Here is a 26,990-nt window from a genome sequence, read left to right as displayed (position 1 = left end):
GCCACACAGGCAGCCTCTTTATTTAAGGACGATCCGGGGGTTTCCCATTGTGGCGCAGCAGAAACGAATCCAACTAGCAACCATGAGGTTTCGGGTTCGATCCCTGGCCTCCCTCAGTGGGTTAAGGATCCAGTGTTGCTGTGAGCTGTAGTGTAGGTCACAGACGTGGCTCGAATTCCACCTTGCTGTGGCTGTGGTGTAGGCCGGTGGCTACAACTCCGATTTGACCCATAGCCTGGGAACCTCCTGGGTGTGGCCATAAAGAGACAAAAGACAAAAAAAAAAAAGGACAATCCAAACATAATCAGACCACCTGTGCCCTCAGTGGTCAGTGCCACGGGGAAGCTGGCCACAGGACCACAGCACATGGCTGCACAGCTTCCCAACACCCCTGTTCGATGTCTCTGGATGATCCTGTGAGTTAAACCCACTGTCACAGACACCGCCCTTACTACATGGGGGTTCCTTTCAGAAGCAGCTCGGGCCAACAGTCCACGGTGAAACCCTCAAGGTCCCCCATCCCTGCTCAGGGGAGGTGGCCAGCCCAGCCCAGGCTTGGCATTTGCAAAGGTGACACTAGCCACCTACGTACATGCGTCCTGGGCAGGGACGAATCACCTGCCCGCAGGGCCAGCCTTCTGCCACCTTAGGACTGTCCAGGGACCAGCATTCCCTCAGCCCGGACAACCCCAAATGTCTCTGGAAACATCAGACCCCTGAAGTGCGGTTGCAGGACACCCCCAACTCCCTGAATGAGCCCAGCTCCCTGAATGAGCAGGTCCCAGACCAGGAAGGAAGCGGGTGTGGCGATGGCAGCCGCAGGCCACGGCCCCAGAGAGTCAAGAGGAGGCAAAAGGAGGAAAGAAGCGGCCAGCAAGGACCAGCCTCCTATAAACCGCTGAGGATAAGGAGGCTGACTGTGTCTCACGGCTTTTCTCTAAGTACCTGGGAATCTGCTGCAACCGTCACAGGGTCCCACCCAGGCCTGGGCTCCCATGAACTAGGGCAGCATCCTTGGCCGTGATGAACTCTGCACAGACCATGGGGGCGTCAGCCGCGTCGATACACAACTTGCCGCAATAATGATGAGTCAAATAGAAGCACCCAGGACCTCCAAAATCTATACAAAAATGGGTGCATCATTAAGTAAGTAAATCTCCTTGTGTCTGAACTTTACATGATTGCCGGTATAAAAATAGCAGGAATTTGACAGAAGAAGAAGTGAAAGTTGGGAGTTCTCTTGTGGTGCAGCAGGTTAAGGATCCAGCGTTGTCCCTGCAGTGGTTCAGGTTGCTGGTGTGGTGCGGGTTCGATTCCTGGCTTGAGAATTTGCTTTTTTTCTTTTTCTTTTTCTTTTTTAGGGCAGGACCAGTAGGCACAGCGGATGCTGTCAGCTGGTTCTCACAGGATACTTCCGTTGATTTTTGGTATCTACAGGGTTTATGCCTGTCATTGACCAGTGAGGGTCATTTCCACAGATGGTGACGGATTTTTTCTTTTTTTTCATTAATGGATGAGAAAAAAAGAAGGCACAAAACTAAGTCTGATTGTCTCTTGTTTGTCAATGACTTTGTGGCTGACTTGGGATAAGTTTCGTAATACTGAAAGGACAGTTCTTCCATTTCCTTGGGCTAAGTTTAATACGCACTGTTAATGTTTTCTCTTTCCTTAAGGCAGCTCCACAAAAGCAGAAAATCAGTGCCGATTCACAGGTTAGGGTGTAAACTCTCCCGCTACGACCTGGTTCAAGCCCCGCCTCCAGGACGGTCACAGCATGGACAAGACAGCAGCAACGGTGAGTGAAACACAGCATGTGGGGTGTCTTGGGCATACTCACTGGTGCCCCAGACCAATGACTTAATTATGGTCACAGGGGTTCCCGTGGTGGCGCAGCGGAAATGAATCCCACTGGGAACCATGGTTTCGGGTTGGATGCCTGGCCTCGCTTGGTGGGTTAAGGATCCGGCATTGCCATGAGCTGTGGTGTGGGTCGCAGATGAGGCTTGGATCTGGCGTTGCTGTGGCTGTGGTGTAGGCCAGCAGCCGCAGCTCCGATTCGACCCCTAGTCTGGGAACCTCCAGATGCTTTGGGTGCAACCCCAAAACACAAAAGACAAAAAAAAAAAAAAATTATGGTCACAGAACAACAGACATATCTATCAGCTTGACAATATAAAAATAACCATTTGATGGGAGCTGGGAGATGAAGACGGAAGGAGAGGCAGGACACCAACCTTGCCTCATGGGGTGGGCACCAAGCATGCTGTCAGAACCGGGCAGAACAAGAAGCTGGCCGGAGCAATGACTTCCACCAACTTCTGAGGCTCCTGCTGAGTTCTCTCCTCATGGGGAGGGGAGGCCCAGCCCTGGGCTGTCTGCTGCCCTGTGTTCGCTTTGTCTGGTTCCTGGCTGCTCCTCTGGGCCCTGACTCTCGGCCCCCCCAACTCCTGGTCTCCTCTCTGTTCCTCTTATTTGCCAAACCCCTCTTAGATGCAGCACTCTAAAACAGCTTCTTTCTTAAAATCCATTGATTCCAAATCTCTTCAGCTGCACTCTACATACTGGCTTTAAATATTGGCCAGGTAACAGATAAAATAGAAATTATTCTCCAAAGAAATTTCATCTCAAGTAGACCAGTCTCTGCTCTCAGCTTATTCTAAGACACGCATGGGGCAGAGAGGGGGACGCTGGACCAGTGTCCAGGTGAAGGTCATTTCTTATGTCTTTTCTTGTTATCCACAGGCATTCCTCAAGAATAGGTGAAAAAATTCAGTAACAATAGACAGGAGTTGTGTAAAAAGAAGTGTGCGTGTAAACAGTCCTTCCCAGCTAAGGCAAAAATAGCTTTTCCGCATAAATAATTCAGATAAACCAGGACAAAAGGTATTCTGCCTCTCTCTGGTGAGTTGGGGACCCAGTCACCGGGCATGGACGGCACGGCTCACAGAGCTCGAAAGCCTGTACTGGAGTCTGTGAGCTGTTTCATTTGTCCATTACTACTGCCTGGGTCTCTGAAAGCCTTTCGCTCCCAGAATTCAGTGAGCGCTTCTGGATGAAGCTTTGAGGCAGCGGGACCAAGCGGCTACTCCATTTGTAGCTGACACCAGCCTCTGTGCGGAGGCATCAATTAAGTCTCAGAGACAAAGTATTGGGTGAAGCAGAAAGAACAGCTTTATTGCTTTGCCAGGCAAAGGAGGCCACAGCAGGCTAATGCCCTCAAAACGGTGTCCTCCCTGGAGAGGGGATAGCAAGGGGTTTTATAGGCTTAGCCTGAGAAAAAATCAACCAGGGCTGTTGATAAGGATTAAGGGTGTCTGCATTCTTCTCCTTCCATAGATCAATTCGAAGTCGTCAAGGCTCGAGTCAGGGGGTCAGGTGAGGGTTTCTGGGGATCTTTGAAGTCACAGCACCTTGGAGTTCCGGTTTTGGCTTAGGGGAAACGAATCTGAGTAGCATCCTTGAGGATGCAGATTCCATCCCTGGCCTCCCTCAGTGAGTTAAGGATCTGGCGTGGCTCTGAGCTGTGCTCTGTCTCGTAGGTTGCAGACGCAGCCCAGATCTGTGGCTGTGGCTGGTGGTTGTGATGTTGGCCGGCAGCTGTAGCTCCGATTTGACCCCTAGCCTGGGAACTCCCATATGCTACAGGTGAGGCCCTAAAAAGACAAAAAAAAAAAAAAAAAAAGAAAAAAAGAGCAAAAGCAAGGTCTGCCTTATCCTTGCAGCCACTTCCCAGCAGCGAGCCCTGAGGGGCTCAGGAAGGAAACGAAGAAGACCCGAGATCAGGAGATACTAGTTTTCTTCAGTTAACAGAGATCTTTTGTTCTAACTACCTCCCCTTTGTCGCCAAACTCCTATACATGCTCCCTTCCCCCTCGCCTCCTCAGAGCCGTTTCGCAGAGCTCTCTGAAATGCAGTCTCCTGGACAGTAGTCTTCATTTTGCCCAAATAAAACTTAACTCACAACTCTCACGTTGTGCATTTTTTTTTTCTAAGTCAGCAGGAGGATGCTTTGGATGGCTAGCCCCTCCATCCTGCTGGGCCCAAGCCCCCTCACCCCCTCCCCACTCTGGGGGTGTCAGGGGTTCTCTCCCCACCCCCCACCCCGGCCCTGGCCCCGGTCTTCCTGGAGGCCCTCCCTCCCAGCCTCCGTTCCTGCCTGGCCCAGCCATTCCCGCTCATTTCAAACTAAGAGATTCCTTGACCTTTGTTTCCATTGTCTGGTGAACACACCCCTCCTGCCTCAGAAGAGATTAGGACAGGATTTAGCTTCCACCCGTTGTCAGCATCCCACCTGGGGGTCTCGTCCTTCAAATCTCAAGGGGTGAGGGGAGAGCTGAGTGCGTGGGCTGCCTGGGACCTAAGGGGAACCTCCCAGATGGGCAAAGCCCGAACAAGAGAGGCCTCCCTAACCCCACCCAGCCCACCTCCTCTGCAAAGTGGGAAGGAGCCATCACTCTGACTGCAGGGAGTTTGGCTGTGGAAGCTGTCAGCTGAAAAGAAAAAAAACAAGAAAACCAAACACACATACACACGAAACCCCCTGCACAACCTAAAAGTTGAGAGTTGAAAGTTTTATTCACCAAACCTTCTTAGGACTTCAGGCCCGCGGGAGGCAGCATCTCAAATAACCCTGAGAAAACTGCTCCACGGAGGCGAGGGGGTAGAGGATGTATAGGGATTTTGCAACAAAAGGCAGGTAGTCAGAACAAAAGATTACTGTTAATAAAAGAAAACTAGATGGGTCAAGTTAAGGAATTCAGTTTTTCTGTGAATGGGAAGATGCCAGGTATGGGCTCCGATGAAATCACTCCTTTGATGTGCACCTCAGCCACTGGGGGCCAGTGTCCTGTTTTCCCCGGCAGCCTAATGGCTGCAGCCTAATGTCTGCAGAAGGCAGGTATTCTTTGTTTCCCTCCAGAGTTTCCTAGGGCCCACTCCCCAAGGCAGGGGGTGGGGTGTGGGTGTGGCTGCAATCTGGGTCTGCTGCTGATAGCCTTTGTTTTACTAATAGGACAGGCACTGTTTTATTTCTCACCTCTTCTCTCCCCATTGGTATGCAGTTTACCGTGGAGAGGAGACACCAGCCATCTGAAAGTGGTCAGGACAGAGCCAGTACTTAGCCCTTCAGCCCTTGAACCGCCCAGGTCAAGGCCACCCACCCCTGGCCCCAAGGCATCTCAGCCCACTTCCCAGGGCTCTTACCGCCAGGATCTTCCCTGATCTCCTGACCCCACACTCCCTTTGACCCTTGCACTTCTCCCAGAGCCCAGGGGTGAGCAAGGGGCCAAAACTTGGTGACTAAGATCCGCCCCCGTGTCCCAAACAAGAAAGTGAGGATATTAGTTGGCCCGGAGCCTTTAGAATACCAGTGAAGCTAAGATGGACAGCGGTACCAAGGCCACTAGGGTATATATACATAGGGCCGCATCTGCGGCATATGAGGGTTCCCAGACTACGAGTTTAATAGGAGCTACAGCTGCTAACCTACATCACAGCCACAGCAATGCCAGATCCAAGTGGCATCTGTGACCTGCACCACAGCTCATGGCAACGCCTGATCCTTAACCCACTGAGTGATGCCAGGGATCAAGCCTGCAACCTCACAGTTCCTAGGTGGATTCATTTCCGCTGCGCCGCTGCCAGGCACTCCAAAGTTGTTTTGTTTTGTTTTTGGATGTGCCTGTGGCATGTGCAAGTTCCTGGGCCAAGGATTGAACCAGCACTAGGGCAGTGACAAGGCCAAATCCTTAACTGCTAGGCCAACAGGTAACTCCCACTAGGGCATATGAAAGTGATGACCCTTCAATCTCTCTTTTTTTTTTTTTTTTTTTTTGTCTCTTTTAGGGCCGCACTCGCGGTATATGAAGGTTCCCAAGCTAGGGGTCTAATCGGAGCTACAGCAGCTGGCCTACGCCAGAGCCACAGCAACACGGGATCCAAGCCGCGTCTGCAACCTACACCACAGCTCATGGCAACGCCGGATCGTTAACCCACTGAGCAAGGGCAGGGACCGAACCCGCAACCTCATGGTTTCTAGTCGGATTCGTTAACCACTACGCCACGACGGGAACTCCAGAAAAACGTAATTCTTATGAGGCCCTTGTCAGAGAAAAATTACAAGTATTTTGTAATTACAAAAATGAAAAATTACAAGTATTTTGTGCCCTTATGCTTAACTCGCGCTTAGACGCTTAAACCCATACCGAAGGCGCGGACCGCTCCGGCCACGCGCTCAGAGCCCGGCGCACGCGCAGAGCGGAGGGCCTGCTAGGGAACGCGGGGAGGGCGCGTGCACACGCACGCGCAGGCCTGGCGTGACAATCGGTCTGCGCGGGCGCAGTGGCGGCAGCCGCTGCACCCGCGTGGCTAGAAGCCCACGGTCTGCAGGCGAGTTGAGGTTTCAGGTGCGTCTCGCAGGTCTGTAACGCTTGTCCGGTTTCCCCAGGAGTGTTTGTGGTGTGCGGCCGCTGCCAGGCAGGAGCCTCTGCTGAGAGGCGGCCTGCTTCTCACGCAGAGCGGCCCAGCCCCTTGGCGCACATTGGAGTGACGCGCTAGGTCCTCACCGCCCGCGCGGCCCGTGACGCCATCGCAAGCCGACGGGAAGCGCCGACGCCCCGCCCCTGCCGCCACTCTGGCTCCGCCCACGTCTCCCGCCGCCCTGCTGCCCGAGCTCCCCGTGTGCCCTCCCTCCCTTCCCTTCTCCGACGCGTCCCGCCGAGCCTCTGCTCTCCTCCTTGTGCTCCAGCTTTGCTGAAGGGCTAGGGTTGCCGTCGTTCATCCGTTTTCCCATTTCGGCCCCGTCTGCCTAACCCTCCTCATCCCTGTCTCTGCCCTTGGCCTTTCTCCTGACCTGGAGAGTCTCAAGGAATGGTTTTCAGCTTGGACTTCTTAGACCTCCTAGGAGAGTGAACAAAAAGCCCGCTGCGGGTGTCTTCCAGTATTTTAAAAGGCCTTGGAAGTCCCGCAGTTTAGCCGGCTGCCCTCGCTGACGCCGCAGCCGCTTGGATCTTATTTCCCAGGTTGGAGCTGCCTGAATGGAGGCAGCGGTGTGCCCAGGTCTGAGGGACCAGGTTAGCCTGGACACTAAAGCGTGGACGAGGCGCAGGGATGAGAAGCGATGACAAGGAGGCCTGGTGGTGGGGATGAGATGAGGGGCGGACCCGCACGAATGACCAGGAGGCTGATGCTGGCGGAGCTGGGCCATCGCGCACCTGTGCTCAGACCGCGGGGCGCCTCTGGCCCGCGCAGATCCTGAGGCTGGATGGACAGGGTGTCCCCGGGGACCCGAGCCAGATGCCTTCCGCTGTGGGCCTGGCGGGCCAAGCCCCCAGTCTGTGCCGGGACTAGGAGGCTGCCTCCACTCCGCTCACCTCTAGTTTAGGGGACAGGGTAGGCCGATGTGTGGATTCCAGTGTCCCTAAGAGCGATTTCAGGTAGCTCTCTCGCAGTGACCTGAGGAGGGGACAGGCGCAGTGCGAAGCCCTGAATGGAAAGCTTAAATGGGCACAGGCCAGTTTAACACAGTGGGTTGTTAATATTTTCGTTTTTGTCTGATGCTTGGTTTATCCTGGGCCGCTTTTGATTTTCTGTGATGTGGTCATTTGGGCGGGCATTTAGGCGCACCCCAGCGGCCCTCATCTGCGTGGCGCAGGAGCCTTGGAGTCAGGTCCTCTGGCTGAGGTATGGACTCCTGACTAGTCACAGCCCTGGGTTCCTGACCCCTGGATCCCAAACGTGTCCGAGGTGAGCCCAGGGCACAGATCAGCTGCAGAGGGTGAGACTGCAGGACTGAGGCCAAGCCTGGTGAGGATCAGCAGAGGTCAAGAGAAAGAAGAGTGGCTATGCCTGGTCTGTGCACTGCGGGGTCTATGCTGAGCCCTGACCCAGAGAGGGAGAGGTGGGGCCTGCACCAGCTCAATGACCTTTGCACAAAGGCCCGGGCCTGCACCCTGCACCTGTCAGCATTTCACCCCTTTATCCCAGCACTCAGGAAAGTGCATGCGTCACTGGGATTTGGGGACAGCTTCTCTCTGGGGTTACTGGGGCTGCATTCCCTCCAGGCACCTCTGAATCCTTAGCGCGGCCACAGAGAGGGCTCAGAGTCTGCAGATGGGCAGGCTGGGCTCTTAGCTGGCCGTCAGGAGCTCAGACCTCTCTGCTGGGATCCTCCTTCAAATAGACAGCCTTTCCCATTGGATCTCCCAGGGCCCCCAGCAGTGTTTGGATCCCTCGCCCTAGCCAGAAACCCTTCTGTAGGAAGAGACCTGGGGGGCGGAGGGGGTGGGAGGATGTCAGCTTAAGGTGCCCAGAATACAAGCCCAGACTTCATCCTCTGCTTCCCAGTAAGTCGGGGTCAGCCTGGGCCATTGCAGGCCCAGCTGCAGCGCCATGCCCTGCCTTGAGATGAACAAGGGTGCCTGCAGGAGAGCAGCTGCTGCCTGCCCCTTGCAGATGGGCTTCTCCCCGGGGTCTTGCTGGGGCTTGCACAGAAGGCAGTGACTGTTTCTTGTGTGTGCACCCAACCCTTCCAGAACACACAGCACGCACTTGAACTCGACTGTGTCCCAGGGCACCGAATGCAGGCACAGCAGTGCCTCTGGCCCTTAATCCCGCAGCCCTTCCCTGCCGTCCTCAGTGAGAGAAGGCTGCAGCCGTGCGATAGCCTAGGGTTGGATCTCAGAGAGGGAAATGCAGGACGGGTCTCTGCCCCCCTGTCCTGAGGATGAGAACCAGAGTTGGAGGCAAGGGAGAGAGGCGTGAGGTTGGAGGCCAGGCAGGGGCGAATTTGTCTCTTTCAACCACGTGTTTAATAACATTTTAACATTTGTGTTTAGTGGATTGTCACTGCTGTTGAGAGTAGTGACCTCCCTGCCCAGGACAAAGAACACCCAGGATGACCCACTTGCCAGGGACTCGGCCCTGGTGCCCTGTGGGAGAGCTGGGGCTGGCAGGCTCCCCCGGGGTCCTGAAGGGGCATTGGGGAGAGTATGTGCCTGGTGTCTGTTTTTTGTTTTTTTTGTCTTTCTGCATTTTCTAGGGCTGCTCCCGCGGCATATGGAGGTTCCCAGGCTAGGGGTTGAATCATATGGAGCTTCCCAGGCGAGGGGTCTAATCAGAGCTGTAGCCGCCAGCCTACACGAGAGCCACAGCAACTCGGGATCTGAGCCGCATCTGCAACCTACACCATAGCTCACAGCAATGCCGGATCCTTAACCCACTGAGCAAGGCCAGGGATCGAACCCGCAACCTCATGGTTCCTAGTCAGATTTGTTAACCACTGAGCCACAACGGGAACTCCCCAGGCATCTGCTTTTAAGGAGGGGACTTCTCTGTGTTCTGGCAACTCTCCAGGGTGTGCCTCAATGGCAGTTAAATTCCTAGTCACAGAGTTCCCGTTGTGGCGCAGCAGAAACCAATCTGACTAGCATCCATGAAGACACAGGTTCCATCCCTGGCCTTGCTCCCTGGGTTAAGGATCTGGCGTTGCTGTGAGCTGTGGGGTAGGTCACAGATGTAGCTTGGATCTGGTGTTGCTATGGCTGTGGTGTAGGCCGGCGGCTACGGCTCCAATTCAACCCATCCCTGGCCTGGGAACCTCCATATGCTGCAGGTGCAGCCCTAAAAAAAAGAAAAAACAATTCTCACCAGAAAGTCTTCCCTCTAAAGTAGACAAGGAGTTACCTGGTGGCTCAGTGGGTTAAGGATCCGACGTTGTCACTGAGACGGCTCCCACGACCCTGACTGTGGCCCCCACCTTGGAACAGGAGCCACAGGAGGAGACGGAAAGTTTCATGTATGTCCCCTCATAGTTGAAACAGCGCATGAGCAGTGAGCAGGGCATAGGGAGTTGGGGCTCACCTAGAAAGTTCACGCCCTTCATGAATCGACAGACTCTTCAGCAGACAGCAGGATGGGCTGCGCCAGGACACAGATGACCGCTGGATGTGCGAAAAAAGGGTCAGCACGTGAGCCACCAGGTAAACGCAGGTTAAAACAAGATTGGTCTTCTCCCACCAGGGGGATGGAGGGCCAGGGCCTTGCCGTGTTCCCTGTTTGCAGGGAGCCTGGAGGAGTGTAGATGGCTGTCCTTTCAGCACCTGGGGGCCTGGGGAGGGTCATTCAGCCTCACCCAAAGCAAAAGTTTCTCTAGCCCTCCTTAGGGCCCTTTGAGAAAATGCCCAAATGCCACTTTGGCAGAACACCCTCTGCCCTCTCCCACTCCTCGGGCCTCCAGCCGTTCCTGGTGTGGCGTGTGTGGGGGCTGTGCTGCTCCCTCCCTCGTCCCCAGCCCCTCTGAGCTGAGGCCCTGCAGCTCGGCCTCTACTGTGCTGAGGTAGCCTTCCGACGTCTTCCTCTTCTCTGGTCACCTGTGACGTTGCTCACCAAGGCCAGGGATCTTGGACCTTCGTCCCTCCTGTGTGGGCCGGGAGTAGGGGGAGTGGGCAGTGGGGGGAGTGGGAGGAGTAGGGGGAGTGGGCACAGGTACAGAGCAAGCCTGTTTGACCATGTGGCTTTATTTTTCCTTTGACTCACACTCCCAGCCTGTGGGGTTTGTTTGTTTGTTTGTTTGTTTGTTTGTTTGTTTTTTTGTCTTTTTGCCATTTCTTGGGCCACACCCGCGGCATATGGGAGGTTCCCAGGCCAGGGGTCTAATCGGAGCTGTAGCTGCCGGCCTCCGCCAGAGCCACAGCAACGCAGGATCTGAGCCACATCTGTGACCTACACCACAGTTTACGGCAACGCCGGATCCTTAACCCACGGAGCAAGGCCAGGGATCAAACCTGAAACCTCATGGTGCCTAGTCAGATTTGTTAACCACTGCGCCACGGCAGGAACTCCTAGCCTGTGGTTTTTGTAATTCGTTGTTTCAAGATTTTGGTGTGTTCTAAATCAGAATTACTCTGGAGTTCCCATCATGGCTCAGTGGCCATCGAATCCGACTAGAAACCATGAGGTTTTGGGTTCGATCCCTGGCCTTGCTCCGTGGGTTAAGGATCCGGCGTTGCCGTAAACTATGGTGTAGGTCACAGATGTGTATCAGATCTGGCGTTGCTGTGGCTATGGTGTAGGCCAGTGGCTACAGCTTTGATTTGACCCCTAGCCTGGGAATCTCCTTGTGCCGCAGGAGCGGCCCTAGAAAAGGCAAAAAGACAGGAAAAAAAAAAAAAATCGGAAGTACTCTGAGGTTCCTAGGTAAGCAGATTCTCACAAAAGAAAAACTTAGTGGGGAAGGGAAGGCAGAGTGCTGTTGAGAAGTCCTGCTCTGAAAATATGTGCAGAATGACCGTTTCTGCCCGCCTCCCCCAAGGTAATGTTTAATACACATTTAGGGAAGAGGCTTGGAGGCTATGCCGATATCCTGTTTCTCAGATTTTTGCCCGGTTGCTGGAAACGGTTATTAGGGGTTGTTTGCTTAATGGTGATGTTCTCTTTCCCTCATTCCTTTATTCTTAATAGGACTTTTTCTTTTTTTTTTTCTTTTTTTTTTTGTCTTTTTAAGGCTGTACCTGGGGCATATGCAGGTTCCCAGGCTAGGGGTTGAATCGGAGCTGCCGCTGCCAGCCTACGTCACAGCCACAGCAACACGGGATCTGAGCCATGTCTGTGACCTACACCACAGCTCACGGCAGTGCCAGATCCTTTACCCACTGAGCGAGGCCAGGGATCGAACCCGCAACCTCATGGTTCCTAGTCAGATGTCTTTCTGCCGAGCCACGAACGGGAGCTCCCAATAAGACTTATTGGGAAAGTCTTATGTAGGAAAACATTGGTTTATTGTCTGACCATTTACTTGAATGTTTTTATCAGTATGGCCTCAGACATTGCGGTCTTTGGAAGATTAGCTGGCACCGTCACTTCATTTAATGGCACCTTCACTCTGTTGATGATGAAAGCCGATGCTCTTCCTCAGGTCATTCCAGCTTCGGCCGTGGGGCCCCGCTCAGACGCGCGCCTGTCTCCTGGTGAAATCCTGGAGGCTGTCCTTTCCACCGTCCTGTCTGCACGAGGAGGACACAGGGGTCAGCTTCCTGGGAGAAGGGAGTCGTCCGGATGGCTGGTCCCCGGAGGGATGACTTACTGCATGAACATCGAAATCAGATGAACCCTGACGGCGACAGCGATGGTAATAGCGCCACTGGCGGGGTGGATGGGGGGGTAGCGGGCAAAGCCCGTGGGGCAAATGTCTTTCTTAAACCCTCCTCATAAATCTAAGATCTCACTGTCACCCACGAGGGGACGGAGCCCGGGGCCTCGGGACCTGAGCTGGTTCTCTGGGTGAGAGGAGGAAGAGGCTTCCTGGGGGGCCGTGTGCCTTTGGCCCGCGTCCTTCACGGTGGCTCTGTCCTCCGGGGGCAGCTGATCGAACGGGCCTTTCTGTGTGGACATCACTTGTTCCCAGTGGAGCCCTGGGGGCTAAAAATAACCATGTGTTTTCTGTTTTATCCAAAAAAGAGGAACTGTGCAGTGTGTTTCATAACATCTACTATTTTTGAAAACCTGAATTTTTTCCACTTTTTTTTAAATGCCTTTGGGGCTGTCCTTGGAGGGAGAGGCTTTGGTGGAGGTTTCACCAGGGGTCCCTCTGTTTGGTCGTCCAGATCCTCAGGAAATGGCTGCAGGAGAAGGGAACTGTCCCCCCGCACACATGGCCAAGGGGTGGACTTAACACAGGGGTCATGGGAGGGGAGCCAGATCTCAGGGGCACCTGAGACCTCATAGCACAGGCTGGAGGGGAGAAGGGACCGGCCCAGGGGCTGGGCAGGCCTGTTCCGTGTACAGGGGGAGGCGTGCTGACCCCGGCCACATGCTGCCTCCACGACAGCCAGGCCTCGTGGTCCAGGCTCAGCGTCCATCTTTCCCCTGACCCCGCTCTCCCAGGTTGGGGCAAGGCCTGATGCTCCTAAGATGAGCCACGAGCCATGAGCCCCCGGGTCCCGGTTGTTCTTGGGTTCCTCTGTTGTTGGCAACCAGGCTAAGATGGTCATCCTGGGGTCTGCTGGTGCTAGGGTGGCTCCCTGCCCTTCTCACTGAGACTCTGGAGCGTTAGGAAATCATGGAAAGAGCAAACACAGTGAAAGACACGTCGCCCGCAGCCCAGGAAGCTGGAATGTGGGTGTGGCATCCCTGAGACCACGCGGGTGTTTCCGGGTGAGCCAAGGGCAGAGGGACCAGGCGGGTGTGGGAGTGGCTGGATGCCAAGAGGACCTGCCCACAGCTGCAACCCAAGGGCAGAGTGGGCCCTTCACACATGACGTGGCTGCCAGCATCTGCAGAGGTGAGCAGAGGCATGGGGCGGAGCAGGAGGTGTTAGAATGTGTGGCAAGAGCACGATTCCTCTAGAGTCGGCAGTAATTTGGAGACTGGAACAGGGACAGACTGACACCTGATCTCAGTAGACAAGCCAGGAGCAGACCCTTACGGGAAGGCCGAGGCTGTGGCACCAAGCTTATAGAAACCGTGAGGGAGGGCAGCTGTGCCTGGAGAGCAGATTAATTCTGGGCTGCAGGACTCTGGATAAGTTAAAGAAAAAGTGCATCTGCATCTTTCTAAACCAACTGTGGGGAGTTCCCATTGTGGCACAGTCAAGACAAATCCGACTAGGAACCATGAGGTTGCGGGTTCGATCCTTGGCCTCGCTCTGTGGGTTAAGGATCTGACATTGCCGTGAGCTGTGGTGTAGGTTGCAGACACGGCTCGGATCCTGCGTGGCTGTGGCTGTGGCGAAGGCTGGCGGCTACAGCTTGGATTGGACCGCTAGCCTGTGAACCTCCATGTGCCGTGGGTGCTGGCCTAAAAAGACAAAAGACAAAAAAAAAAAAAAAAAGAATATGGTAATTTCCACACTGATTTGACTTCAAAAGAAAACCGCAAAAGAACAGAAAGACAAAACAAAGCAGGACAGTATTTATTGGCTCTAAGGTAAAAAGATTTTTTTAGAAAAACTTGTAAGAAAACACACTAAATAAATTTGAAGTGATGTTGAAATTATAATTTAGGATGAAAAACAAAGTGGGAGGATAGTTATGAAACAGACATACCCCCTTCCAAATAAAAACTTTCAGAAATAAGTATTGCGGAGTTCCCGTCATGGTGCAGTGGAAGCGAATCTGACTAGGAACCATGAGGTTGCAGGTTCGATCCCTGACCTTGCGCAGTGGGTTAAGGATCCAGCGTTGCCCTGAGCTGTGGTGTAGGCAGACTTGGCTAGGATCCTGCGTTGCTGTGGCTGTGGTGTAGGCTGAAAGTTTTAGCTTTGATTGGACCCCTAGCTTGGGAACTGCCGTATGCCATGGGTGCGGCCCTAAAAAAAAGCAAAAAAAAAAAGAGTGTCATGTCAAGTGAAAAACGGGCAAAAGGTGTGCAAAGACAAACGCCCGAGGGGCTGCAGTCCTGGCCCACATGCGGCACCTGCTTGGCCTAGGACAGCCCTTTCCCCTGGTCGGGGCAGTGGAGAAGGCATCTTCACACTCACATTGAACCCCCCCCCCCCCCCCGCAGGGTGACTCACTTCCCTCAGCTCCTCCAGAGCCCCCAGGCTGCTGTCACTGTTTCCACTTGGAGGAGGGGAGGGGCCCCAGGGTGGGGTGAGGCCGTCCACCAGCCCTGTTAACGGTCCCATCTGACCCTGCAGCGGGTGGGATCCGCTAGCTTCTGCTGGAACTCGCTGTTGCAATGCTTTGGGAAATCTGAGTAATCTATTACCATGAAAAGCGGTGGTTTCACCATCTGTGTCAGGCTGTGATAGAGTCTTCAAAACATCCCTCCACTGGGCCGGCCCTGGGGGTAGGGAGGTGATAGCATCTTTTACAGGAGAGGAAACTGGCCCCGGTGCCCATGGCAACCACTAGCATCACACACTAGGTCCTCGCTTCTTTCCTTTTTGCTTTTTTTTGTTTGTTTGCTTTTTAGGGCCATACCCACGGCTTATGGAGGGTCCCAGGCTAGGGGTCGAATCGGAGCTGCAGCTGCCGGCCTACACCACAGCCACAGCCACGCCAGATCTGAGCCACGTCTGTGACCTACACCATAGCTCATGGCAGCGCAGGATCCTTAACCCACTGAGCGAGGCCAGGGATTGAACCCGGGTCCTCATGGATCCTAGTCTGGATCATTAACTGCTGATCCTTGAAGGGATCTCCTGGTTTATATTTTTAAAATCAGCCGTCCTCTGCTCAAAAATATTTAAAGAGGAGATGGGCACAGTCTGGGCTGTTTAGGTGACACCAGGGGAACCCTAGGAAGAAGCCAGGGACCAAGGGCTGGTCCAGAGCCGGGAGGGTCGTTTCTGAGCAGGTCACAGGGTGATGAGTCGAGGTCACAGCCCAGAAGCTCCAGTCAGACACCAGCTACTGTGGGGTCTGCGGTGCCCTGAGGGGAGCAGGGACGGGGTTTGAGTCAGGGCCCTGGGCACTCTCAGGCCAAGCTGCTTCCCTGAGCAAGGGGCACTCTTCCTCCTGCACAGCGGGGTGGAGGTGTTCTGAATTGCCAACCCTCCTTGGTCCTGGGCCCTCACCTAGTGCCCTGGACCTGCCCTCACGCCTGTGCTGACCCGGAGGGAAGGGACCAGACTGCTTGGGGGACATTCCTTGGCTCTGGGGAATTCTGGGCAAAATTGAGGACCAAACTTGGCTGCTCCTCTCTAACCAGACTGAGTCCTGCCAACTCCACACTTCTCCAGGTGCAGAGACAGAGGGCCCCTCCCAGCCGTGCTGTGACACCAAATTGTGGACACCAGCACCTTTAGCCACAAGTCTCGTGGCTGGTCCCCAACCCCAGAGCACAGCTTCTTCATCCCTTGGAGGTCAGTGCCCTGACCCTGTGGTCCTTTATGGCCAGTGACCGTGCTCTGTGGGCCCCTGGGATCTGGCACGTGTGTGCATGTGGTGTGTGCACGTGCGCCCGTGTAAACAAACGCACCCAGGTGTGAGCAGCCAACACACACGTGAACTTTTCTTGGGGGGGTTCTTTTTAGGGCTGCACTCACAGCCTATGGAGGTTCCCAGGCTAGGGGTCGAATCAGAGTTGTAGCTGCCTGTCTACACTACAGCCACAGCAGCTGGGATCTGAACCGCATCTGTGACCTACACCACAGGTCACGGCAACGCCAGGTCCTTAACCCACTAAGTGAGGCCAGGGATCAAACCTGTGTCCTCATGGACGCTAGTAAAGCTCGTTAACCACTGAGCCACGACGGGAATGCCACGCCTGTGAAATTTTGACCACAGGAGAAGGCCTGTCACCCAGGGGCTAGGTAAGCTCTCAAAGACATTCCACAGGTGGATAAATGGGCTCATGGGGCCTCACTCGGGGTCACAGCAAGCAAGGGGTGGAGCCGGGATTTAACTCCAGGTCTGTCTGACACCAAAGCTCAGATGTGCGACCGCAGCTTTCAACGGTCTCCCAGGTGCACGGGCCCCTCACCCCGATACCCAGGACCCAGAGAGGATCGGCTGGAAGTGATGGACACGAAACCACCGCCCCCCGCCCCGGATAAAGTGGCAGGAGCAGCGACACGTGAGTGTCCGAGGCTGCTCTGTCTGTTCATGTCCCCGAGTTCACGTGTTGAGTCCTAACACCCCCCCCCCCCCCCGTGACAGTGTGAGGAAGCCACGGGGTCATGAGGGTGGGGCTTTATGCTGCTGTAAGACAGCCCTCAGGGTGTTCCTGTCTTGGCTCAGTGGTTAACAAATCTGACTAGGAACCATGAGGTTGCGGGTTTGATCCCTGGCCTTGCTCAGTGGGTTAAGGATCTGGCATTGCCGGGAGCTGTAGTGTAGGCCGGCAGCTACAGCTCCTATTGGACCCCTTGCCTGGGAATCTCTGTATGCCGTGGGAGTGGCCCAAGAAATGGCAGAAAGACAAGGAAAAAAAAAAAAAAAAAAGACAGCCCTTGGGCCTCCCCCACCGCCCCCGCCAGGTGAGGGCCCAGGAAGGCCCAGCAGGCCACCTTGGTCCGGGCCTCCAGTCCCTAGATGGGAGCAGTCAGTGTCCACTGTTTGTAGGGCAGGTTCCGGGGTTTGTCACGGCAGCCAGAGCTGACCAAGTTGAGGGTGGGATACTTGCGGAGGGCGGCCCCCCCTCAACCCGGGGCCAGGGCAGGCGTGCTGGGGAGTGGACACTGAGTCGAGTGACTGTCCAGATGGATGAGGACAGCTGGGGGCTGTAGGCAGAGGCTGTGGGGCAGGTAAGGCCGGGGGCGGCCTGGGAGCTGCGGGAGTTCCGGGAACTCAGATTCCACTTGACATGTGGGCAGGAGGGGGCGGGTGGGCGGGTGTCAGCCAGGGACTCTGGCTTGTGTTGGGGGGAGACTGGCAAGCCCCCCAGGACACGGCTGCAGGGGCTCAGGTGAGGGCAGGGCTGTGCTGGAGAGTGGACGTGGATGTGGACATGGCGAGGGGGCGGACGAGTCGGGGAATCCCTTGGAGAGAGTCTCTTCAGATGGGGAGGGGGTGGGGAAGGGAAGGGGTGGGACAGTCACACAGGGAGCTGTAGGGCTCCCAAGAGGGGCCATAGATAGAGAGTGGACCCAGGGGATTTGGGGACATCTCTGTGCGTTAATAACTGCTCAAGAGGGACCTCAGAAGGAGGCAGCCTGCTGGACTCGTGGAGGCTCGAGATATGCCTCCGGTCACTGGGTGCGGGGTGGGGTGAGGCCTGCGTTCAGGTTCAGGCCAAGGGCAGGCGGGTAAGGACCCCCCTTCTGCTGATTTGAATAAGCCCCTGACAGTCCTAGTCTGACCTTATTGGGTCAAATACTCTCTTACCGGATACCTAGGAGGAGGTGCTGCTCTAAGAACCAGGAAGAAGTGGTCTTCTCCCCAAGCCCTTGGATAATAACACTGTAGCCCACCCGATGCTTGGCAGAGCCTCCTTGCCTGCCCGCTCGCATCTCTCACAAGCCTCCTGTTTTAGTAAGTCCACTTCTTGTCTATCACTTGGTCTCTCGCTGATCTTCTGCACAAAAAACCTGAGCCTCAGTAAGTCCAGACACGGGCTGAGTGGTCTTAATTTAAAAACCATAGGTTCAAGCCCCCATCTGGGTTCTGTCTGGGTTCAGGTGTTGTCAGTTTCAGGGGTAGTGGAGAGAAAGAGGTTTGCTTGTTTTTTTTGTTTGTTTTTTGTTTTTTAATGGCTGCAACCCCAACATATGGAGGTTCCCAGGCTAGGGGTCTAGTTCGAGCTGTCGCCACTGGCCTACACCACAGCAACACGGGTTCCGAGCCACATCTGTGACCTACCCGGGAGCTCACGGCAACACTGGATCCTTAACCCACTGAGCGAGGCCAGGGATTGAACCCACGTCCTCATGGATGCTCGTCAGGTTCGTTAACCACTGAGTCCCAATGGGAACTCTGAGGTTTGCCTTCTTTTGTCCTGAGGCTTTGAAGGAAGGAATGCAGGAGATGGCTGGTGGCCAGAGCAAGTTGCTATGAGGGAACGGGAGCAGAGAGAGACCTCTGTCTCTGGTACCATCCAGCCCAGCCCCACCTCTGCAAAACCCCAGGGCTCCCCAGGGCCCTGTCCCTACACCGCAGCTGTGCCCTCTGTTAGGAGGGAATGCTCTTTCTCAAGTCCCTTGCTGTGAAGCCGTCGTGACCTTTGAAACAAATGAAATGTACACTTTTTCCGAATGTGACTCAAAGGATGTGAGGTTTGTGTCCCAGGCAGTTCTAAAAGTGGATGGGTAATTGCTGGTTCTGCTTCCTGCGATGATTTTGTAAGATCGCCCCCACACAGAAAACAACAAGAAAATCTGCACAAAATGCAAAAAGGAGCTGCCTGAAGGCCTCTGGCACTGAGCAGCAGCAGCAGCAGATGGGGGGGTGGTTATTGTATGAAGAGCATTCCGTGGCTTCCAGCCTGAGGCCTCTATGAGCAGGCAGTGCCCCCGGGGGGTTGGGGGAACCGGGGAGGGCAGAGCGCCCTGCGGAAAACCAGGTCTTCACCAGGAAAACGAGGCCATGAAATTGGGGGGTGGGTGGTGGCTGCTGAAGAGAGTGGGAGATCCCAGATGGGGAGAAACGTGCAGGAAAACTGCAGGCTGCCCACCGTCTTCCTGATGGGCTGGACCACGGGTCCAGGCAGCCCAGCTAAAGAAGCATCTGCTCTGGGGCTGGAGCTTCGGCCAGACCCCCAGCTGTGGTCACTGCCTGCTGGACCAGCAAAGACATCAGTTGCTGCAGAATTGTTTCATGGGCAATGATTGGTTCCATCAGGTAATGGTACTAATGCATTCTTTGGGTACTACTGTTAAGTCTCTTTCTTTCTTTTCTTTTCTTTCTTTTTTTTTGGCTTTTCTTCTTTTCTAGGGCTGCTCCCACTGAGCAAGGCCAGGGATCAAACCTGATACCTCATGGATCCTAGTCAGGTTCGTTAACCGCTGAGCCACAAAGGGAACTCCCAGGAGCTTTTTAATTAGCACCAATCCCGTTTCTTTTTGCTTTTGTTACTTTGCTTTGGGGATCATATCAAAAAAAAAAAAAGAAAAAAGAAAAAAAAAGTCACTGTCTAGGCCTATCTTGAGAGGCTTTCCCCCTATGTTTTCTTTTCTTTTTTTGTGTTTTTAGGGCCACACCTGTGGCATATGGAGGTTCCCAGGCAAGGCTTCAATCAGAGCTGTAGCCACTTGCCTACACCGTAGGCTGGGGATCCGAGCCGTGTCTGCAACCTACACTACAGTTCATGGCAACACTGGATCCTCAGCCCCTCAGCGAGGCCAGGGATTGAACCTGCGCCTCATGGATCCTAGTCAGATTTGCTTCTGCTGAGCCGTGATGGGAACACCACTCCTGTGTTTTCTTTTAATGGTTTTATGACTTCAGGTCTTCAGTGTAAGTCTGTAATTCATTTTGAATTGGTTTTTACATATATAGTGAAATAAGAGTCCAGTTGCTCTTGTCTGTGTGTTTGTAGAAGGGTCTCTTCTTTCCCCATCGTGTCCTATTGGTCAAAGATTTATTTACCAAAAGTGTGTGGAGTTACTTCTGAGCTAGTCATTTTGTTCAGTTGGTCTATATGTCTGTTTTTAGGCCGGTACCATGCTGTTTTAATTAGAGCAGCTTTGTAGTATTTTAAGTCAGGTAGTGTGATTCCTCCAACTTGGTTCTTTTTGTTTAAGATTGCTGGACATGGAGTTCCCATTGTGGCTCAGTGGTTAACCGGCCTGACTAGTATCCATGGTTTGATCCCTGGCCTTGCTTGGTGGGTTAAGGACCGGGTGTTGCCATGAGCTGTGGTGTACGTTGCAGACGTGGCTCAAATCCTTTGTTGCTGGGGATGTGGTGCAGGCCAGTGGCTATAACTCTGATTCACCCCCTAGCCTGGGTACCTCCGCAGGCCACGGGTGCCCCCCAAAAAAGACCAAAAAAAAAAGAAAGCTGTTACAGTGTTTAACAGTTCTTTTAAATGTTAGCAAACCGAAAAGTTCAGTATAAAAACAGAGATTGTTGGGATGGGTAGGAAAACAAGACTCCAGTATGTTATTTTTTAAAAATTCACTTCAAACAGAAAGACACAAATGGTTTGAAATGAAACAAAAATGAAAATTTAAAAAAAGTGCAAAAGAAGAAGTCAAACTGCTTCTTGGTGCAGAATCTTACATGAGGAAAAAATAAGAAGCCTACAAGCACGTAGCAGGGGTGCTGGACAGCTGGCCATCCACATGCAAACGAATGAAGTTGGACCCTTACCCACCCACACACACATGGGCTCAAAGGCTTACATACGAGAGCCCCCATGATAACATTTGTGCAAGAGAACATGACAGTAAATCACCATGACCTTGGACTTGGCAATGGTTTCTTAGTTACGACATCAAAAGCATGAGCAACAGCAGACAGAAGAGAGCAGGACTTCCTCAAAATGAAAACCTGTGGTGCGTACAAGGAGGAAGATAATCCACCATCCAAAAGGGCAGCAGGAGTTCCCGTCGTGGCGCAGTGGTTAACGAACCCGACTAGGAACCATGAGGTTGCGGGTTCGGTCCCTGCCCTTGCTCAGTGGGTTAACGATCCGGCGTTGCCGTGAGCTGTGGTGTAGGTTGCAGACTCGGCTCGGATCCCGCGTTGCTGTGGCTCTGACGTAGGCTGGTGGCTACAGCTCCGATTGGACCCCTAGCCTGGGAACCTCCATATGCCGCGGGAGCGGCCCAAGAAATAGCAAAAAGAGAAAAAAAAAAAAAAAAAACAACCCCACAAAAGGGCAGCAGTTGTTTGCCAATCACGTATCTGAGAAGGGTCTGTAGCTCCGTGGCTAAGCCCCCCTGTGGCCCCGTGGGGGGTGCTGCTTGGCCCCTCTGTCCTAGGCCCTGAGGGGATTTCAGGCCACACAGCACTGAGGCGTGGGTACAGTCAGCCTCGGCACCATCAGGGAGTGGGTGCTGTAGCCTTGGAGCCCAGATACCTCGCCATTGTTCTTGCTCAAAAGCCCTGGGCTTCTGCAGGCCTCCCCAAGAGCACACAGTATCTGCCAGTCTTTGAGAACCAAGAGAACCGTCTTTGCTTTCCTGAGAAGAGCATCTTATTATTTCTCAGCAGTGACTTCTTTTCAGGCTGGCTCCTGGGGTGCCTCCCCCCGCCCCCCGTTCTCTGAAAGTGGTCCTGGCAGTTTGGCTGCCCCCAGCCCACCTGAGGTGACAAGGCCAGCAGGGTGAGCTCCAGGTGCTCAGCCTGAGTCTGAACGAGCCACGACTCATTTTCTGCCTGGTCTCTTCCTCCCGCTTCCTGTTCTCACAGTGACCTGATGGTCCCCACTCACTGTCCCTATGGAGCCCAGAGGCTTCTCCTTGAAGGGAAGGTTTTGGAGAAATCAGAGGGGACATAAAGAATGCAGCCATTCTCACCTCCAGCTGCTGCCAGGAGGGTGAACAGAGTACTTTCTCATTAGAACTTTATTTATTATTATTACTTTGCTTTTTAAGGCCATACCCGCCGCATATGGAAGTTCCCAGGCTAGGGGTCCAACCTGAGCTACAGCTGCCGACCTGCACCACAGCTCATTGCCACTGAACGAGGCCAGGGATTGAACACGCATCCTCATGCATACGTAGGATTCGTTTCCTCTGCACCACAACGGGAACTCCCTCTCATTTGAATCTTAAAGGCCTCCAAGGAATAGATCATTTGCCCCCCCCCCCCCATATCAGCCAGCTCGTGCTAAGAATACCTCGATCCTGAATTTTAATGGGGGGAAGACTTGATCTAAATATGCTGAGTGGGAGATCCACTTGGAACGTTTATGAGGTAACCCCAAGTGTTCACAGAGGAGGAGGACACAGCGCCCTGTGTGCAGACCCCGGCTGGGAGCCTCAGCTCCTCCCGTGCCCATGACCCTCCTCAAGCAGGGGCGCCTCCTCCCGTGCACCCCGCATGTGGGCCCCCTCATCGCAGGGTCCTGGATTCACCAGCCAAAGGCAGGTGGCTGGCTAGAGACGCGTCCCGGGGAAAACGGTGCACAGGCTCGGACCACCCCTGGGGCGTGGCCTCGCGGGGTACCCAGCGCCACGGGAGGATGGATGCCCCTTGCCAGAGCTCTTCCGGGCAGGGCCGCGTCAGGAAACTGTGAGTTGAAAGGAGCGGGGCTTGGTGTATGGGGAAGCATCTGCCTGAAAACAGCTTCGGCTCCCACCCCTGCCACCAGGCTCTTAATAGTTTGTGGTCCTTGGTTGATGCCATTTTAAGGGGTTTCCATCATTTCCTGAGGGATAACTGGGGTGGGGGTGGTGGCAGGGAAGGGTCTCCTGTGCCGCTGGGAGGAGAGACCCTCGCTTCTGCTTTAGCTCCACTGAAACCCTGGAGCTTCATCAACAGGGCAGTGACGGTGTTCCCAATCATGCTGCAAAATGTAGACTTTCTCCCAATGAAATTTGATTTTAATGAGACACTAGATCATAGGAGAGGATAATTCTTAAATGGTAGGCACATACCAGGTTAATTTTAAATCAGCCTTAAGGTCAGTCTATCTTAGTTATTCCATTAAAAGTTTTTGAGTAGGAATGAAAATAATTGTATCAGCACAAGGCCTGGCGGTGTTCTTGCTTTTTGGATCCTGTTCATTGTGATGCCAGAGTCAGTGTCCGAGCTCTCTCCCTGGTGTGGTGGTTAAGTGTGTGTGTGTGTGTGTGTGTGTAGGCCCACACGCTAGGGGGGGGGGGGCTTCTCCTGATTTTTTTCTACAAGAGGACCTTGTTTGTCTTTTATATGTCTAGTAGTTTGTATCTGCTAATCCCAAAGTCCTAATTTATCCCCCTGCTTCTCCTTTGGTAACCATAACTTTTCCCTCTATGTCTGTGAGTCTATTTCTGTGTTGTAAATAAGATCCTTGTGTCATATTTGAGATTCCAGATATAAGTGGTATCATATGGCATTTGTCTTTCTCTGTAAGATTTACTTTACTTAGTATGATAATCTTTATAGGTCCACCTCTGTGCTGAAAATGGCAATATTTCCTTCTTTTTTATGGCTGAGTAATATTCCACAGTGTGTGTGTACCATGTCTTCTCTATTGATTCTTTTTTTTTTTTTTTTGTCTTTTATCTTTTTAGGGCCACAACCATGGCATATGGAGGTTCCAAGGCTAAGGGTCGAATCGGAGCTGTAGCCACCAGCCTACACCACAGCCACAGCAATGCAGGATCTGAGCCGCATCTGCGAACTACACCACAGCTCACGGCAACACCAGATCCTTAACCCACTGAGCGAGGCCAGGGATCGAACTCGAAACCTCATGGTTCCTAGTCGGATTCGTTAACCACTGAGCCATGCTGGGAACGCCTTCCTTTCTTCTTTTTATGGCTGTACCTGTGGCATATGGAAGTTCCAGGGCCAGGAATTAAATCTGAGACCTGAGCTGCGGCTGTGGCAATGCTGTATCCTTTATCCCACAGGCTGGGCCTGCGGATTGAACCTGCACCTCTGCATCAACTCAAGCCCCTGGAGTAGGATTCTTAACTCACTACAACCCCCGGGAACTCCCACGAGTATCTTTTCTTTTATTTCATTCTTTTTTTTTTTTTCTTTTTAGGGCTGAACCCATCGAATGTGGAGCTTCCCACGCTCGGGGTCGAGTTGGAGCTACCGCTGCCCACCTACCCTACAGCCACAGCAGCAGCGGCATCAGATCCGAGCCTCATCTGCGACCTATGCCACAGCTTATGGCAACGCTGGATACTTAACCCGCTGAGAGAGGCCAGGGATGGAAACTGTAACCTCATAGTTCCTAGTTGGATTTGTTTCTGCTGCGCCACAACGGGAACTCTATGAGTATCTTTTCAAATTAAAATTTTCTGGGGAGTTCCTGCCATGGCTCAGTGGAAACGAAACCAAATAGGATCCATGAGGATGCAGGTTCAATCCCTGGCCTCGCTCCATGGGTTAAGGATCCGGCATTGCCGTGAGCTGTGGTGTAGGTTGAAGACACAGCTCAGATCTGGTGTTGCTGTGGCTGTGCTGCAGGCTGGTCGCTACATCTCCAATTAGACCCCTAGCCTGGGAACTTGCATGTGCCCCAGGTGCAGCCATAAGAACAAACAAAAAATAGAATTTTTTCTGGATATAAGCCCAGAAGTGGGATTTCTGGACCACACGGCAGCTTGACTTTTAGTTTCTTCTTAACAGTTGCTGTACCAATTTCCATTCCCACTAGTAGGGTAGGAAGGGCTGCGGGTTGTCATTAAAGTACATGGGCGCTAGAGGGCGGCAGAGCCCCGATGCAGCTCCCTGCTTAAACGACCGGCTTGAGAGAGGATGCTGGTGCAAACCCAGGAGCCGCGCAGACAGGAGCGGTTGGTTACAGGTGCCTCTGAGTCGCCAGCTCCCATTGCATGGCCTGAAGGAGGGGACGTTGGTGGCTATTCAGCATGTGCTGGGGGACTTCCAGCCTGGCCTGGCGGCGCAGTGAAACGGTGATGAAGGCGGGGGAAGTGGGGATGTCTTGGATCTCTCTATAAGTGTCCTTGAACTCACTTTTCCACTTTCCATCTGAACCTCTTGCAGTTGTCCTCAGGGAATGTAATAGGGACCCGGCCCGAAGTAGTGTCACATGAATTAAGAAGGGGGATTGACAGATAAAGAGGGCAGTAGAGGTTTACTGGGAGGGGCTGATGGAGTATTTGAAAGTAACGGAGTGTGAAAAAAGGGCTGTGGGCCTTGGGGGACCTTGAGAGAGAAAGACCCCACTCTGTACGGATGTATTTTTTTTCTTTTTGCCTTTTCTGGGGCCGCTTCCCACAGCATATGGAGGTTCCCAGGCTAGGGGTTGAATCGGAGCTGTAGCTGCCGACCTACACCAGAGTCACACCAGATCCGAGCCACGTCTGCGACCTACACCACAGCTCACGGCAACTCTGGATCCTTAACCCCCTGAGCCAGGCCAGGGATCGAACCTGCAACCTCATGGTTCCTAGTCGGATTCGTTAACCACAGCGCCACAAGGGGAACGCCTGTACGGACTTCATTGCCTGAAGATGGAGAGGACACTTGCTGGGTGTGGGTGGTCTTGAAGGCGGAGTGGGGGAAAGGACTGGCGTTTTGGTATCCGGGCTGCCCTCATGCTAGTGCAGAGTCTCTCGAGAGGTCTCTCCAACCTTCATTCTCATCTCCCTTCTCAGCAACTTCCTCCTGTCCTCAAAGAGGCAAGAAAAAACAAAAAAGTGAACAAACAACGCTGCCTAAAACAGGGTAAGGAGAATTAAGAGAGGGGAGGTGATTAATTTAATTCAGTTATAAGAGGTTAGTAGGCTCAGCTACCTGACTCGAAGCTGTGGTGATGGAGAAGGAGGGAGTAGTGACATGACTGGACCTGAGGACTATCTGCTCACAAAGCCACTTGGATGTCCTCTCACAGAGAGGGGGAACCAGATCAGGTGCCCAGGGAAACCCGTCGGTGGGTAGGTTCAAGGCTGCAGGGTCCACGCTCAGAGATGGGGTTGAGGCTGCGTGTGTTGGAAGGCCCAGCAAGCACCCGGAGATTTGACGTTGTTTTCGGGGCACCTGGGGCCCTTGGGCCAAGATCCCCGGTGTCAGGCAGAGGACGCAGGTGTCCCGTCAGCACAGGAGGTGGCGAGGCTGCCTGGTCGCGTGTCCGCGTGGTGAGAAAGTGTGCCAGGTTCCGAGGGGTCAGGTGGCCTGTTGTGTGTCGAGAGGCAGGCGTCTGGACCAGGACACCATGTCTCGTGAGGCCGGAGCTGGCCTTTTTGAGAGGCCAGGCTGAGCTGGGTGTTGCGATCTGGACCAAGGGCCTGGGGCGGGGCGGGGCGGGAGGGGGGTGGTGGTGAAGGGAAGGTGTTAGAACGGTGATTTATTATTTTTCATTGATTTTTTTTTTTTACTTTTTTAACTTGTATTTTTATTTTATTTTATTTTATTTTATTTTTTTGGTGAGCAGCTGCACTAATCCCCGTGCCATTTCTCTCAAGAGGTCTCCTGAACCTCCGTCTTTTTCTTTCCACATGAGCCTCTTGTTTTTTTTTTTTTCCTCTCTCTCTATACACCTGGTAGGAAGACCTGATTGAAAGCCAGGTCCGGGGAATTCAGGCCGGTAGATTGATCGAAAGAAAGCTCTCCTGGAGATCCCTCCTGGCTCTCTGGGTCAAGGACCTGCCCTGGGCCCTGCTGGGGGACTGGGAACCTCAGTGGCTTGAAATCTGTCGATGGGCAGACAAAGCATGCTTGCTTTGGTGGGGGTGGGATGGGGAGTCAATAAAGAGAGAAAGTGAAGAGGGAGCAAGGAAGAGAGAGACAGGAAGGAAGACAGGACCCAAGAAGGAAGGGGAGAAAGGAAGGCGCAGAAAGCAGAGAATCGAGGCAAGACACGTGTGTGCGACCGAATCAAAGGCGGAAAGGTAAGAAAAGAGTCGCCAGTGGCAGCCGTGCCCAGCTGCGCTCAGGAGCGCCTGCGTGAAGCGGGGAAGAAGGCTGTCGGGGACGTGATGGGTGTGGAGCTGAGGGTTTGAATGGGCTGGTTGGGGTGGGGTAGGTTGGCCTCAGTGCACT

The 26,990-nt window shown here is 53.7% G+C and overlaps 1 protein-coding gene across 14 annotated transcripts in view; it reads left to right on the top strand.

Moving 5' to 3' along the window:
* Positions 1 to 6,305: 6,305 nt before the first annotated feature.
* Positions 6,306 to 26,990, top strand: part of LOC110259821 (uncharacterized) — a 58,615-nt gene continuing 37,930 nt past the window's right edge. For 9 of the 14 annotated variants that reach the window (XR_014839879.1, XM_085016216.1, XM_085016215.1 and 6 more), the window contains exons 1-2: positions 6,306 to 6,404; positions 11,912 to 12,124. Coding sequence is in view for 10 of the 14 variants with exons in the window: in XM_085016216.1 (XP_084872342.1) it covers positions 12,122 to 12,124 (3 nt within the window). In the remaining 4 variants the exon portion in view is untranslated. Of the gene's footprint in view, positions 6,405 to 9,890; positions 9,978 to 11,911; positions 12,125 to 16,405; positions 16,516 to 19,310; positions 19,370 to 26,990 lie in introns of those variants that run through there. The other 5 variants (XM_085016213.1, XM_085016212.1, XR_014839878.1 and 2 more) reach the window with 4 other exon arrangements.

This window comes from Sus scrofa, chromosome 3 (genome assembly GCF_054392235.1).
Source record: "Sus scrofa isolate SSC_HxYL_T2T_F1_AM1 chromosome 3, Sscrofa_HxYL_maternal_Yorkshire_Landrace_v2.0, whole genome shotgun sequence".
In the NCBI taxonomy this organism is placed as follows: Eukaryota; Metazoa; Chordata; class Mammalia; order Artiodactyla; family Suidae; genus Sus; species Sus scrofa.
Note: the sequence above shows the minus strand (reverse complement) of the source record. Positions and strands in the feature narration are given on the sequence as shown.